The 15,732-nt window shown below is 44.3% G+C and overlaps 1 protein-coding gene across 3 annotated transcripts in view; it reads right to left on the bottom strand.

Moving 5' to 3' along the window:
* Positions 1–6,720: 6,720 nt before the first annotated feature.
* The window catches only part of C1QC (complement C1q C chain), a 35,317-nt gene continuing 26,305 nt past the window's right edge, over positions 6,721–15,732 (bottom strand). For 2 of the 3 annotated variants that reach the window (XM_073570089.1, XM_073570088.1), the window contains exons 2-3: positions 10,838–11,006; positions 6,721–9,593 (exon numbers count right to left, since the gene is read on the bottom strand). In XM_073570089.1, the coding sequence (XP_073426190.1) occupies positions 9,037–9,593; positions 10,838–11,006 (726 nt within the window). In that variant the 3' untranslated portion in view covers positions 6,721–9,036. Of the gene's footprint in view, positions 9,594–10,837; positions 11,007–12,054; positions 12,180–15,732 lie in introns of those variants that run through there. The other variant, XM_073570090.1, reaches the window with a different exon arrangement.

Below are 15,732 nucleotides of genomic sequence, written 5' to 3'. Positions count from 1 at the left end.
CATATCAGAGATGAAATCCATTGAAATATGGGTCCATGGCCTCCTGGGGACCGGCAAAGGCATCAACAACCCACTAGAGCGAGAACAAGATTTAGATGAGGAGCAAGTCCCACAGGACTGCACAAAATTCCTGACATCATGAGACAAGGTGGGCCACCAAAAAGAGTGACTCACCAGATCTCTAGTACCAAAAATACCTGGATGACCAGCCAATGCAGAGCAATGAACTTCAGACATCACTCTCTTCTTCCACTGGTCAGGAACATACAACTTTCCACTGGGACAACGCTCAGGTTTGTCCTCCTGGAACTCTTGCAGAGCAAGTCTCAAATCGGGCGAGATGGCAGAAAGAACTACCCCTTCGCCTAAGATGGTAGCAGGCTTGGTCACCACAGGAGAATCAGCAAAGAAACTCCTAGAGAGGGTGTCTGCCTTGACATTCTTAGTTCCAGGAAGAAACGAGACCACAAAATCAAAACGTGTAAAAAACAAGGCCCACCTAGCCTGTCTAGGGTTCAAGCGTTTAGCCGACTCTAAGTAAATCACATTCTTGTGGTCAGTGAGGCCCACAACTTGATGTTTAGCTCCCTCCAACCAATGTCTCCACTCCTCAAATGCCTATTTCATGGCCAACAGTTCCCGATTCCCCACATAATAGTTACGTTCAGATGGAGAGAACTTTCGGGAAAAGAAAGCACAGGGATTCATTTTAGATGTTACAGGATCCTTTTGGGACAAAACAGCTCCTGCACCAATCTCAGAAGCATCCACCTCTACCTGGAACGGGAGTGAGACATCAGGTTGCCGCAAAACCGGGGCGGAGGTAAATCTTCGCTTCAGCTCCTGAAAGGAAGGAACAGCCTCCGGAGACCAATTCAACACATCAGCACCCTTCTTAGTCAGATCAGTCAATGGCTTGGCAACAATAGAAAATTTTGCTATAAATTTCCAATAAAAATTAGCAAAACCCAAAAACTTCTGGAGGGCCTTCAAAGAAGTGGGCTGAACCCAATCATAAATGGCCTGTACCTTGGCCGGGTCCATTTCAATAGTTGACGGAGACAAAATAAATCCCAAAAATGAAATCCTCTGTACTCCAAAAAGGCATTTCGATCCTTTGACATACAGGGAATTCTCCCTCAAGATCCGGAACACAGTCCGAATATGTTCCACATGAGAATCCCAATCCTTGGAGAAGATCAAAATATCATCCAGATAGATAATCAAAAATTTATTGACAAAGTCTCGGAAAATATCGTTCATGAAGCACTGGAAGGCAGAAGGGGCATTAGTGAGCCCAAAAGGAATCACCAGGTACTCAAAATGTCCCTCCGGAGTATTAAACGCCGTCTTCCATTCATCCCCCTGATTAATGCGGATAAGATTATACGCGCCCCTGAGGTCAAGCTTGGTAAACCAGCAAGCACCTCTAACTCTAGAGAATAGATCCGAAATCAGGGGTAACGGATACTGATATTTAATAGTAATTTTATTGAGGGCACGATAATCAATACAAGGCCTTAAAGAACCATCCTTTTTGGCCACAAAAAAAAACCCGGCACCTAAGGGTGAAGAGGATGGTCTAATATGACCCTTCTCCAACGCCTCCTTAATATAGGACCGCATAGCCTCGTGCTCGGGTACAGATAAATTGAAGAGCCGACCCTTGGGAAATTTACACCCCGGGCTTAGTTCAATTGCACAGTCATAACTCCTATGAGGAGGCAAGGACGCAGACTCATTCTCACTAAATACATCATAAAAGTCCGCCAAATAGTCAGGAACATCATGCGACTGAGGAGAGGTGGAAAAAACCGGAGCCTCACTAAGGGCACACCGACAACCCCAACTCACCACAGACACAGACTTCCAATCCAAAACTGGATTATGAATTTGCAACCAGGGAAACCCCAGAACAACGGCATCATGCAGACCTTGCAACACCAAAAATCTGCAATTTTCTTGATGGTCTGGGGCGACCCGCATGACCACCTGGGTCCAAAACTGAGGTTTATTTTTCGCCAAAGGAGTAGCATCAATCCCCCTCAAAGGGATAGGCATCTGCAGAGGTGTCATCGGAAATCCACAACGTTTAGCAAAATCCAAGTCCATTAGGTTTAGCGCTGCTCCCGAATCCACAAAAGCCTTGGCGGAAAATGTGGACAGGGAGCAGATCAGAGTAATTGCCAGAAGAAACTTAGGTTGAACACCACCAACAGAAAACGTGTGTGCAAAGCGTTTCTCTCGTTTAGGACAAACAGAAATAATATGCAAGGCATCTCCACAGAAAAAACACAGCTTATTACGCCTTCTGAACTCCTGATGTTGCGCCTTAGACAAAACTCTATCACATTGCATAGGTTCAGACGTCTGTTCAACTGGTGGCAACACCTCTCGTGCAATCCTGCGTTCACGTAAACGCCGATCAACCTGAATGGCTAATGACATAGAATCGTCCAGACCAGAGGGAACAGGAAATCCCACCATAGTATCTTTTATTGCTTCTGACAAACCCTTCCGAAAGAGAGCAGCCAAGGCATTATCATTCCAGGTAGTAAGGACCGCCCACTTTCGGAACTTTTGAGAGTACAACTCTACAGAATCTCAACCCTGGTTTAATGCCAACAGGGTCTTTTCAGCCTGATCAATAGCATTAGGTTCGTCATACAACAACCCCAAAGCTTGAAAGAATGCGTTCACATTAGTCAGAATAGGATCATCTGGTTTCAAAGAAAACGCCCAATCCTGGGGATCGCCACGCAGCAAAGAGATGACAATTTTAACCTGCTGCGCGGAGCTCCCTGACAAGTTAGGCTTCAAGGCAAAAAATAATTTACAATTATTTTTGAAACTCAAAAATTTAGATCGATCCCCAAAAAATCCATCAGGTGTAGGGATCTTTGGTTCAACAGCATGCGAACGAGCAAGGTAGGCGGAAATTCCCTGCACTTCCGCAGCGAGCTGCTCCACACGATCAGACAATTGCTTTATCTTCATTGAGAGAAAAAAAAAATTCCCCCTACGGCCTCAGAGATATAGAGGAAAGAATATACACACCTTTTTTTTTTTTTTTAAACACAATTCTTTCCTGCTATTGAGTACCCTAGGATCTGTGGTATGGCGGGTGATTCTGTTATGATTGAGTCACCGTAGGAGGCAAAAACAGAAATGCTAGCTAAGTCAAGAAAACCAGAGAGGTTGGCAGCTATCGGATTGCAGACCCCAGAGCAAAAGGCAGCCCCCAACATATAATGACTGTGAAGCAAGAAGAAAACACTAACACAGACAGAAAGATAGACTGAGCAAAGACGGGGCCCAAACTACCTAGATAGGAAAGGACAGGAAGGCTGCTGTCTGCAATCCGTGAAAAACCCTATGAAAATAAGAGCCAACAGACTGACAATGAAAAAGGCCCTGAAGACGCTAGGCTTCAAAAAAGCTATGTCAGTACTCAGGAATATTCTGAAGACAGAGCAACCGGCAAAAGGAGATTCAGCTCATCCCAGCAGGGAATGGCAGAATCCAGAAAAGTGAGGAAAACAAAAATAAAACATAAATGCAAGCAGGCAAAGCAGAAAACTTAGCTTTAGGGAAGCAGGAATCAGACTGGTGTCCTAGAAGTCCACAGAGAAATCACCCGCAGGGCAGAAGGGCGTCGGCAGCCTTATATCCGGTCAGTGACTCCACTCAGCCAGTCATCCTCATTAGGCTCAGGTGCCTGATAATCAGGCTCATTACCTTCCTTTACCAGAATAGGGAGTTCACCAGACCTCAGTGACGAAGGGGAAAATGAACTCACAACACTTCCCTTTCTCTCTGACGTGCTGTCTTAACACGATCATCACCACACAGGGTCTGACTTGTACAGCTCCTGTCCTCCCCAGCCCCCTCCTTATGTCCAGAGGTAGTCAGACAGGTTGGGGCGGTTTTCAGGTCTCCCAGACCTGACAAAGGTGCCTTGGGGATTAAGGCTCTACAGGGAGTTCATCAAGAGGCATAGATACAGTCAGGCTGCAGACAGTAAGTGAGCTAATTCAATTATCAGACTTTTGGAAGATAATTGAGACTCTAGACAATATGGGGAATACACGGAATGATACAGAGCAACAAGAGAACACTATGGAAATCCATAAAATATAAATAGACACAAAATGATACCCACATAACATATCACATCATCACATAGGGGTGTACCCCACAGGGGAAAATGTTTGTCAGCCCAATACACTTAGTGTAAGGGCATTACAAGTCAAGGAGACCCGCTCCTTTTTAATGGGACATTTTTTGTTAAGAGGCCCTCCTACATGTTTCTTCCAAGGGGGGATTGGGGGTATTGGGGTGCATATGACTTGGTAGCAGGGCAGGCCTTGCAGTCAATGCATAAGAAAACAGAATGGGAGTACAAAATGAATAATGTGAAGTGGATTTTCCTGTGCCCATCCAGTATGTTGGTTTAAAGGCTTATTCAGGTGCATATGACTTGGTAGCAGGGCAGGCCTTGCTGTCAATACATAAGAAAAGCGTTTGGGATTACGAAATGAATAATGTGAAGTGGATTTTCCGGTGGCCATTCAGTACGAGGCTTGAAAAGCTTATTGGGGTGCATGTAACTTTGGGGCAAGCAAGGCCCATGCATTCAATGCAACATTTTTTCTGGAAGATGTCCTGGACCTCTCGTGAAAGGGGTATTGGGGTGCGTTGTAATTCTTGGCTGCCCAACCAATCACTGCATAGGCAATAACAGTTTAGGAGACCCACTGTTTAATAAAGGCCCTCTAAGAAGATTAATGCCGCCTGATGCCCCTGTAAAAATAGGCTCTGTGACTTTAAGAGTCCCTCCTTCATAAATGAAACAAGATGTGCCTGCTTATGTGTCACACACCACAAGGCCAGTTAGGGTTGTTAAATGCTACAATGACATTTCCCAGTGAATGTGTTTGTATTGGTTGGAAGCAATGTTAAAGTTGAAAAACACTTCAAAAACGCTGTGTCTGAACATAGCCCAAGTGGTGAGGAACATTTTGGTCTGGGGTTAATTATTTTGCCTTATATACAAGTCATTAACCTGAAAACCTCAAATAGAGGAGAAAATCCTCCAAAAAATTCAGATACAAACCAGACAGGCCTAATTGCATCTGCACTAATACAGGGTGCAGCGGACCCAAGTAAAATGGCAGCTGCACTGGTGCATAAATATCAAATGAAACAGCCAGCCTACAATCAGGGATTGGCCGTGTGGTACACCAGTGCAGAAGAAATAATCCGCATGTGGCAGTGTTCACACAGGGAATGCAGGGCTTCTGACTCACAACCTCTTAGTAACACCATATAGGGGGCTGCCCAGTGCCAACTAGAATGCATCCCGTGTGAACAGAGGCCACAAGTTTGCAGAACCATTTGGGCCCAACTGCACCCTGAAAGAAATATAAAAAGTGCACAAAAAACATATCAATATATGTAAGGTATTGGTTGATATTAAGGCCTTAATACGGAAGCTGGAAAACTGCGTCAAAGTTCCTTACACTTGCCAGTCCTACTCTAACATGAAAACCTCAAAAAGAGGAAAAAATCCTCCAAAAAATTCAGATACAAACCAGACAGGCCTAAATGCATCTGCACTAATACAGGGTGCAGCGGACCCAAGTAGAATGGCATGATGCATTTAGGCCTGTCTGGTTTGTAAGTCATTAACCTGGAAAGGATGTACCTTAACATATTTCCCAGCAAAATTCGTTTTGGTATGTTTTTTGGTGCACCGGTAAAAATGGCATGAAACTCTGACAACATTGTTTAAAGCTGTGAACTAGGAGTCAGGAATGCTTCCAGGGGTGATCTCCATTATGTCCCCGTGTCATTTCAGTGGTGTTTCCATCATTTTCCGGCGTTCTTAGACCTTAAAAGGACCCCCGGGGGGATCGCGGTAAAAATGCTCGGGTCTCCCATAGACTTACATTGGGCTCGTTGTTCTGTCCGAGTTCCCGAGTATTCCAATTTGCTCAACGTGAACAATGAGCACCCGAGCATTTTAGTGCTTGCTCATCACTAGTAACGAACTACGCAGTCCAGGAAAGTGCTGAATAGCTCGAAATAGTGACACGAAATGGAACATCTCATCGGCAGGCACATAACAAAATAATAGTGCTGATCTGTCTGCAGAGCTGTGTATCTAATCCTCTCCTGTGTGATACTGTCTGCTGAGCCGTGTATCTAATCCTCTTCTGTGTGATACTGTCTGCTGAGGTGTGTATCTAATCCTCTCCTGTGTGATACTGTCTGCTGAGCCGTGTATCTAATCCTCTAATTTGTGATACTGTGTGCTGAGCTGTGTATCTAATCCTCTCCTTTGTGATACTGTCTGCCGAGCTGTGTATCTAATCCTCTCCTGCGTGATACTGTCGGCCGAGCCATGTATCTAATCCTCTCCTGCGTGATACTGTCGGCCGAGCCATGTATCTAATCCTCTCCTGTGTGATATTGACTGCCGAGCCTTGTATCTAAGCTGTGTATCTAATCCTATCCTGTATGATACTGCCTGCTGAGCCATGCATCTAATTCATTCCTGTGTGATACTGTCTGCTGAACTCTGCATCTACTCCCATCATGTGTGATTGAACTCTGGTTCTTCCATTAATGGAAAGCTCTTTTTCCGGGTCTGGTTCATCTTTTGTGGTCCCCATTGGCGTCGCCTTGGGTGTTTCCTTCCTGTAATGTGACTCACAGTTGTGTGAATTGATGTTTTTATTGCAATAACCTTGTACAATCAGGAGGCAGAAAAGATGGACCCAATCAGAGATCAGGAACCACAGGAGAGCTGTGCAGATCTGCGATGCAATCTATAGCTGATGGCAAGAATAAAGCTGCAAATACAGTACTATGCTGATGCCAGTAAACATGGTCACCTCAGAAAGTGAGGAGCTGAGGAGGAAGGAGGAAAAGGACAGAGATGTCTGGAGGAGGTGGAAGAAGGACAGAGAACAGGATGAGGGGGAAGGAGCACAAAGAAGACAGGTGGAGGAGGAAAAGGACAAATATGTTTGGAGGAGGAGTAAGAGAACAGAGAAGTTGGGAGGAGGTGGAAGGAGGACAGGAGGAGGTAGAGCACAGAGAGGACAGGAGGAACAAGAAAAGGACAGAGATTTCTAGAGGACAGGAGAAGGAGGAATAGGACAGAACAGGAGAAGGGGAGAGGAGGACAAGGAGGACAGGAGGAGGAAGGAGGACAAGGAGGTCAGGAAGAGGAAAAAAAACAAAGATGACTGGAGGAGGAGTAAGAGGACAGAGAGGTCTGGAGGAGGATGAGGAAGAAAAGGACAGAGAGGTCTGGAGGGCAGAAGGAGGAAGAAGACAGAGAGAACAGAAGTAGAAGGAAGAGGACAGAGAGGACAGGAGGAGTACAAAGAATACAGGAAGAGGAGGCGGAAAATGAAAAAGATTTCCGGAGAAGTAAGAGGTCAGAGTGGTCTGGAGAAATGGGAAGGATGACAGACTGACAGGATAAGGAGGAGGAGGAAATGGACAGAGGTCTGGAGGAGGAGGAAGACAGGAAGGTCTGGAGGAGGAGGAAGGAGGATACCAGGGATAGAAGAAGGAGGAGGAAAAGAACAGAAATGTCTGGAGGAGATGGAAGGAGGACAGAGAGGACAAGAGGAGGAAGGAGGAGAAAAAGGACAAGAGGAGGAGAAAAAGGACATAGATGTCTGGAGGAGGAGTATGCGGACAGAGAGGTCTAGAGATATGGAAAGGAGGACAGAGAAGACAGGATGAGGAGGAGGAAATGGACAGAGAGGTCTGGAGGAGGAAAACAGAGAAGTCTAGAAGAGGTGGAAGGAGGACAGAGAGGACAAGTTGAAGGAGGACAAAAAGGACAGGGAGAGAAAAGTGACAGAGAGTCTGGAGGAGGTGGAAGGAGGACAGAGGACATGTGGAAAAGCAAGGAGGGCAAATAGGACAGTAGGAGGAGGAAAAGGACAAATGTGTCTGGAAGAGAGTAAGAGGACAGAGGTCTGGAGCAAGGGGAAGGACAGGATGATGATGATGAGGAGGACATGAACAGACAGGTCTGGAGAAGGGGAAAAGAGGACAGGAAGAGGAGGAAAATGATAGATCTGGAGGAGGAGGACATGGAGATTTGGAGGAGGATGGCAAAGAGGACAGGAGGAGGAAGATAAAAAGGACAGAGGTCTGTAGGAGGAGAACAGAGAGGTCTGGAAGAGGCGGAAGGAGACACAGAAGACAGGTGGTGGAAAACGGAGGACAGGAAAGTCTGGAAGAGGGCAGAGCTATCCAGATAGGTCAAAAAGACCAGGTTCTTCCACCACCTCATAAACATGTATGCTTGACTGATTGGGTTCTGTATGTTTAAAAGAACATTTGTCAGTAGGCTTGTCCATCTTGATCTGTATACTGTACATGGACATGCAGGTTATAGATAGCTGGATGCCATGATACCTTGATATCTGCAATCTGATATCTTATTCCAGTGAAATCCACATAGTCTTAATATGTAAATGAGTTAAGATCTATGGGTGGGGCATAGACCTCCGTGAAACTCCCCCTCGAGAACTTATTGTAATTGACATGAGTTGTTACCAATGTGATGAGTGATGGCCACTCTCTGCTCTCCTGATCTCACTGCAGAGCAGCGAGTGATTGTGAGAGCAGACTGTCAGTCATTACATGTCTCACATTGGTAATGCCCTCTGTCAATTACAATGAGCTCTGGAGGTGGAGTATCAGGAAGATCTGTGTCCCACCCATCCATCTTAACAGCTCATATATATTTATAAAATGTGGATTTCTCTGGATTAATAAATTGGATTGCAGATATCAATGTATCATTTTGTTCAGCTTCATATGACTTATATGCCCACATAGAAGGAGGGACCATCCTACTGGCCCACATAGAAGGCTCCAGATAAACTATCCTACTTGCAGATTCCCTTTAAGGGTGAGTCATGGAAATTACAGATGGCTAAATTGCACAGCACTAAGCAGGACGCAAGATGGTGATGGTGGTGGTGGAGGACAGATAAATTTCTAATCTGGAAATACAAGGAACCCTGAGAAGACACTGTCGTTATCCTCGATTCCTATCATACCGTTGTAGTCATTGACAGACAGCCACACCTCTTGGCTCCTCTTCAGCTGGACCAGCACTCCCCCTGATGTGACCTGCAGAGTGTTGGACATATGGTCACAGAAGCTGACCTTTCGCTCATTGGCTGCGTATAGAGAGACACAAAGGTTGGAGGAATGTGAAGCATGATACACAAAGTAATAAAGTCCAGGGATCCGGCACACAAAAGCCCCTGAAGTGGCATTATAGTCCTGGTGGTCATTGGTGATGACTCTATTGAATATGATGGGTGTGTTCTTTTCAGGGTGTATTTCTGTTGCTCTCGCCATTGTGAAAGCTGATTGATATTGTTGCTTGTGGTTGCCTGAAATTCCTTTGTCCCCATGGAGACCTTGCTCGCCTTTGTCCCCAGGAGGACCAGGTGGTCCCTTTGGACCATTTTTTCCCATTGGACCTGAGAGCCCCTTAATCCCTTTTTCACCTTTAAGATTGATCATGTTAGAGCTGGGTGGAATACCTGTGATGACAAGAGAACATCAGAGTACGTAATGTGGCATGGCTCAAATATAATCAGAGCAAAAACATAAGCATCAAAGAGATGAAAATAAACAAATAACTATTAGAAACCTAGGGATGGAGTCAAGAAAAAATAGGTCTCTGACCACTGAACCAGGAAGAACACTAACATATGAAACATGTAGGAGGAAAGGACAGATGGGCAGAGAACCAGGAGAATGTGATTTGAAAACCAAGGACAGAAGAACCAGGAGAGATGTGACCTGAAAGCAATGGAGGGAAGTCAGCAGAGGACAGTGTGAACTGTAAGCCAAAGGAATGGAGAATCAGGAATGGACAGTGACCTGTAAAACAAAGGAGGAGAACCAGAAGAAGACATTGACTGGTCAGCCAAGGAGGGGAACCAGAAGAAGACATTGACCAGTCAGCCAAGGAGAGGAGAACCAGGAGAAGACATTGACCTGGAAACAATAGACGAAAGTCAGCAGAGGACAGTGTAAACTGTAAAACAAATGAACAGATAACCCGGAATGGACAGTGACCTGTAAACCAAAAAAATGAACCAGCAGAGAACACTGACCTGTAAGGAGAGGAGAACCAGAAGAGGACATTGACTTATAAGATAAGGAGAAAAGAACCTGAAGTGGACATTGAACTGTAATTTAAGGATAAGAGAACCAAAAGAGGACAGGGATCTGTAAATTAAGACAAAGAACCATAGAGCTAAGAGAGGACAGTGATCTCTAAATCAAGCAATAGAAAACCAGCAGAGGACAGTGACCTGTAAACCATGGAGTTGGACTAGAAGAAGACATATCAGTGAGGGAAGAAACAGGAGAGGGAAGTGACCTGTAAACTATGGAAGAAAAACAGCTGAGGATAGTGTTAACGGTAAGCCAAAGGAGAGGAGAACCAAAATAGAACAAGGAACTGGAAATCAAGGAAGACAACTGGAGAACCAGGAGATGACAATTCCCTGTAAACCAAGGAGAAGAATCAGGCGATGATAGTAACCTTTAAATCAGGGAGAGAAGAGCAAGCAGAGGACAGTGACCTGTAAACAAAGGAGGAGGACCAGGAGAAGACATGGATCTGTAACCCATAGCTAGTTGACAATGATTTAGTCACAGGGAGTTGAGACCTTTCTTTCCATGGATTGTGAATGTGAAAGGATATCTTCTCAGTAGACACCACATGAGATTTAAGTGGAATATTAAAGAATAATCAGCTGTGAAAGTAATTTACCTTTCTCTCCTTTTGCTCCTTTATGACCATCTCGTCCATCTCTGCCTGGGATTCCTGGTATTCCTGGCATACCTGGCAATGCAACAAAGCATTGAGAGTCTGAACTCTCCACCCACGTGAACAGCATCAGGACGAGGACACCAGTTTCAATCAACATAATTGATGTTCTCTACAAGAATAGACAGTGAGACTCTCATAAGGAAAATGATGGAACCAATACTTTTACTTTTTAATCTCCGCAGTGGGCAGTTGCATTATATGGTGATGGTTTCTTTTACCATTCACCATTACATTTGGTGCAGCCATTAGATTTGAGTGCACTCACTGGAGAAAAGTGCAGTCACTGAAGGAAGGTCCAGTCACTAGAGGGAGGTGCAGTCACTGAAGGAGGAAGGTGCAGTCGAAGGAGGAAGGTGGAGTCACTGGATGAAGATGAAGATGCAGTCACTACAGGGAGGTGCAGTCAGTTGGAGAAGGTGCAGTCACTACAGAAAGGTGCAGTCACTACAGGAAGGTGCAGTCACTGCAGGGAGGTGCAGTCACTAGAGGAAGATGCAGTCGCTATATAGGAAGGTGCATTCACTAGAAGGTGCATTCACTACAGGAAGGTGCAGTTGCTGCAGGAAGGTGCTGTCACTACAGAAATGTGCAGTCACTATAGGAAGGTGCAGTCACTGCAGGGAGGTGCAGTCACTAGAGGAAGATGCAGTCGCTATATAGGAAGGTGCATTCACTAGAAGAAGGTGCATTCACTACAGGAAGGTGCAGTCACTACAGAAAGGTGCAGTCACTATAGGAAGGTGCAGTCACTGCAGGAAGGTGCAATCACTATTAGATTTGAGAGCAGTCACTGGAGAAAAGTGCAGTCACTGAAGTAAGGAGCAGTCTCTAGAGAAAGAGCAGTCACTGAAGGAAGGTCCAGTCACTAAAGGAAGGTGCAGTCACTGAAGGAGGAAGGTGCAGTTGAAGGAGGAAGGTGAAGTCACTGGATGAAGATGAAGGTGCAGTCACTACAGGAAGATGCAGTCAGTTGGAGAAGGTGCAGTCTCTACAGGAATGTGCAGTCAATACAGAAAGGTGCAGTCAATACAGAAAGGTGCAGTCACTACAGGAAGGTGCAGTCAGTTGGAGAAGGTGCAGTCTCTCTATTTCCCTTCTATATCTGCATGCTACAACACAGTCCTCATCCCCTCATGCCCCCGATTTTACGCACTGACCTCTATCTCTAAACACCTTAGAAGAATTCTCTGTCCTCAGTGTCTGGAAATCTCTGACTGAGAAGAAAGTGGTGCATGTCATATCTACTTTCCTCCTCCATTGCTGGTGCTGACACTAGGATTTTCTCTTCTGCTTTTTCCAACTGTGACTGGAACCACAAGTTCCATTTCTTGTAAGAGAAATGAGGAAAATGCTGAACATGAAGAATGTCCACTTCCAGAAAGCTTGATGGGAAGCTGGCAGACAATGTGTTCACCATGCTATAGCAGTCGCCTGGCGTCCTGCAAACATGGACATTACCAGACATCATGACCTCTGTGCCTACATGGCAGGGTCACTATTGGCCTTCTCCAGGCATCTCTAATCTTTTTTAAAGTCTTGGGCTTCTGATCTTTTTAAGTCAGTGCAGAAAACAATGCTGGCATCCCACAAGCTTCCTTCAGTATGTGACAGCCGAAAGCAGGAATGTGGAGCAGGTAGTGTGGAAGGTCAAGGAAGAAAAAAATGTGGCACTCACCCATGGCTAAAACCGTACTTTATTAGTTACCAGACAGAAGATACAGGAGGAAAAAATGACAAACATCCTGCTATACAGCACCTCGGACAGACACCGCATGTGGCTGTGATAATCGGACTGTGGAAGAAACAGGTCTAAGTGACTCTCATAATCAGATCTGCTATCGTTAGTTTTTTTATTTTTATTCTTTACGGAGCTGCAGTGATCTCTGTTCTTACCATAGGTCTCTCTATTTTATATAAAACTTCAGAACTCAATCTGCTGAGCCAGGGACGAACTCCAACAGCTTGGGGCCCCTGTGCAAGAAATATGTCTGGGGCTCCACTCCTTCTATGACAACAAACCTACACATATATATATATATATATATATATATATATATATATATACACACACACACAACGCAAAAACACTTGGAGTATAATCCAAAAAAATATTTTTTATTGAAGTTCAAAAAACATTAAAATGAGTAATAAACCAGAGGCTACTAATGCACACAGAAGGACTAAACACTAGCAAAGTATCTGAAAATAATGCACAAAGCCCATAATTAGATAGTAAAAATTAAGTAAATACCACAAAGGCATAAATACAAATATAACCAAGACTTGCAAGAAATAAAATGCATAAATTAACGCACATTAGTCATGCCTGAATGTTACTAGAAACCCATATATGAATGAAGTGAATTTAATGAATAAATGTGCCAAGTGACAAGAATGTATATTGTAGGGATTCGCTCTGGTAGGTAATGAATGGCAGGGCTGCAGTAACGAGGCAACACACAGGCTTAAAGTCTAATTTCAGTGGTTTAATTTCACTTTGCAAACAGCAGGTTAACCCCTTAACCCCCAAGGGTGGTTTGCACGTTCACGGCCGGGTCAATTTTTACAATTCTGACCACTGTCTCTTTATGAGGTGATAACTCTGAAACGCTATCATGGATCCCGGGTGATTCTGACATTGTTTTCTCATGACATATTGTACTTCATGTTAGTGGTAAAATTTCATTCAAATAACTTGCGTTTATTTGTGAAAAAAATGGAAATTTGGCAAAAATCTTGAAAATTTCTCAATTTTCCAACTTTTAATTTTTATGCCCTGAAATCACAGAGATATGGCACACAAAAACCTTTAACATTTCACATTTGTTTACTTTACATCAGCACAATTTTGGAACCAATATTTTTTTTAGTTAGGAAGTTATAAGGGTTAAAAGTTGACCAGCGATTTCTCATTTTTGCAACACCATTTTATTTTTACGGACCACATCACATTTGAAGTCACTTTGAGGGGTCTATATGATAGAAAATACCCAAAAGTGACACCACTCTAAAAACTGCACCGCTCAAGGTGCTCAAAACCACATTCAAAAAGTTTATTAACCCTTCAGGTGCTTCACAGGAATTTTTTGAATGTTTTTAAAAAAAATGAGCATTTAACTTTTTTTCACAAAAAAATTACTTCAGGTCCAATTTTTTTTATTTCACCAAGGGTAACAGGAAAAATTGGACTGCAAACATTATTGTGCAATTTGTCCTGAGTAAGTTGATACCTGATATGTGGGGGGAACCACTGTTTCGGCACATGGCAGAGCTCAGAAGGGAAGGAGCGCCGTTTGACTTTTTCAATGCAAAATTGGCTGGAATTCAGATTGGACACCATGTCACGTTTGGAGAGCCCCTGATGTACCTAAACAGTGGAAACCCCCCACAAGTAACCTCACTTTGGAAACTAGACCCCCCAAGGAACTTATCTAGATATGTGGTGAGAACTTTGAACCCACAAGGGCTTCACAGAAGTTTATAACGTACAGTCGTACAATTAAAAAATCATATTTTTTACACAAAAATGATCTTTTCACCACCAATTTTAATTTTCCCAAGGGTAACAGGATGCTAAAAGTTATTGTGCAATTTGTCCTGAGTATGCTGATACCCCATATGTGGGTGTAAACAACTATTTGGGCGCATGGCAGAGCTCGGAAGGGAAGCAGCGCCACTTGACTTTTTTGGCTGGAATTAGGACTGGAGGCCATGCCGCGTTTGGAAAGCCCCTGATGTGCCAAAACAGTGAAACCCCTCACAAATGACCTCATTTTGGAAACTAGACCCCCTAAGGAACTTATCTAGATGTGTGCTGAGCACTTTGAACCTCCCAGTGCTTCACAGAAGTTTATAACGCCCGGGCGTAAAATAAAAAAATCATATTTTTTTCCACAAAAATGATATTTTTGCCCCCAATTTTTTATTTTCCTAAGGGTAACAGGTGAAACTGGACTCCAAAAGTTGTTTTGCAATTTGTGCTGAGTACGCTGATACTCCATATGTGGGGGTAAAACACTGTTTGGGCACATGGCAGAGCTTGGAAGGGAAGGAGCACCATTTGACTTTTTCAACGCAGAATTGGCTGGAATTGAGATCAGGCGCCATGTTGCATTTGGAGAGCCCCTGATGTGCCCAAACAGTGGAAACCCCCCAATTCTAACTCCAACCCTAACCCCAACACACCCCTAACCCTAATCTCAGCCCTAACCTATAGACCTGTCTCTAATCTTCCCTTCATCTCTAAACTCCTGGAACGCCTGGTCCACTCCCGTCTTATCCGCTATCTCTCAGAAAACTCTCTTCTCGACCCTCTCCAATCCGGTTTCCGCTCTTTACACTCCACTGAAACTGCCCTCACTAAAGTCTCTAATGATCTGCTAACAGCTAAATCAAATGGTCATTACTCCATGCTAATTCTCTTGGATCTCTCTGCAGCATTCGACACTGTGGATCATCAGCTCCTCCTCACTATGCTCCATTCCATTGGCCTCAAGGACACCGTTCTCTCCTGGTTCTCCTCCTATCTCTCCGACCGCTCCTTTACTGTTTCTTTTGCCGGTTCCTCCTCCTCTCACCTTCCCCTTACTGTTGGGGTTCCTCAAGGATCGGTTCTAGGCCCCCTCCTCTTCTCCTTGTACACTGCCCCTATTGGTCAAACAATCAGTAGATTTGGTTTCCAGTACCATCTCTATGCTGATGACACCCAATTATACGCTTCTTCTCCTGACATCACGCCAGCCTTTCCAGAAAACACTGGCGATTGTCTAAACGCTGTGTCTAATATCATGTCCTCACTATATCTGAAACTGAACCTGTCAAAGACTGAACTCCTT

Source organism: Dendrobates tinctorius, unplaced genomic scaffold (assembly GCF_039654945.1).
Source record: "Dendrobates tinctorius isolate UK_male_01 unplaced genomic scaffold, ASM3965494v1 ptg000028l, whole genome shotgun sequence".
In the NCBI taxonomy this organism is placed as follows: Eukaryota; Metazoa; Chordata; class Amphibia; order Anura; family Dendrobatidae; genus Dendrobates; species Dendrobates tinctorius.
Note: the sequence above shows the minus strand (reverse complement) of the source record. Positions and strands in the feature narration are given on the sequence as shown.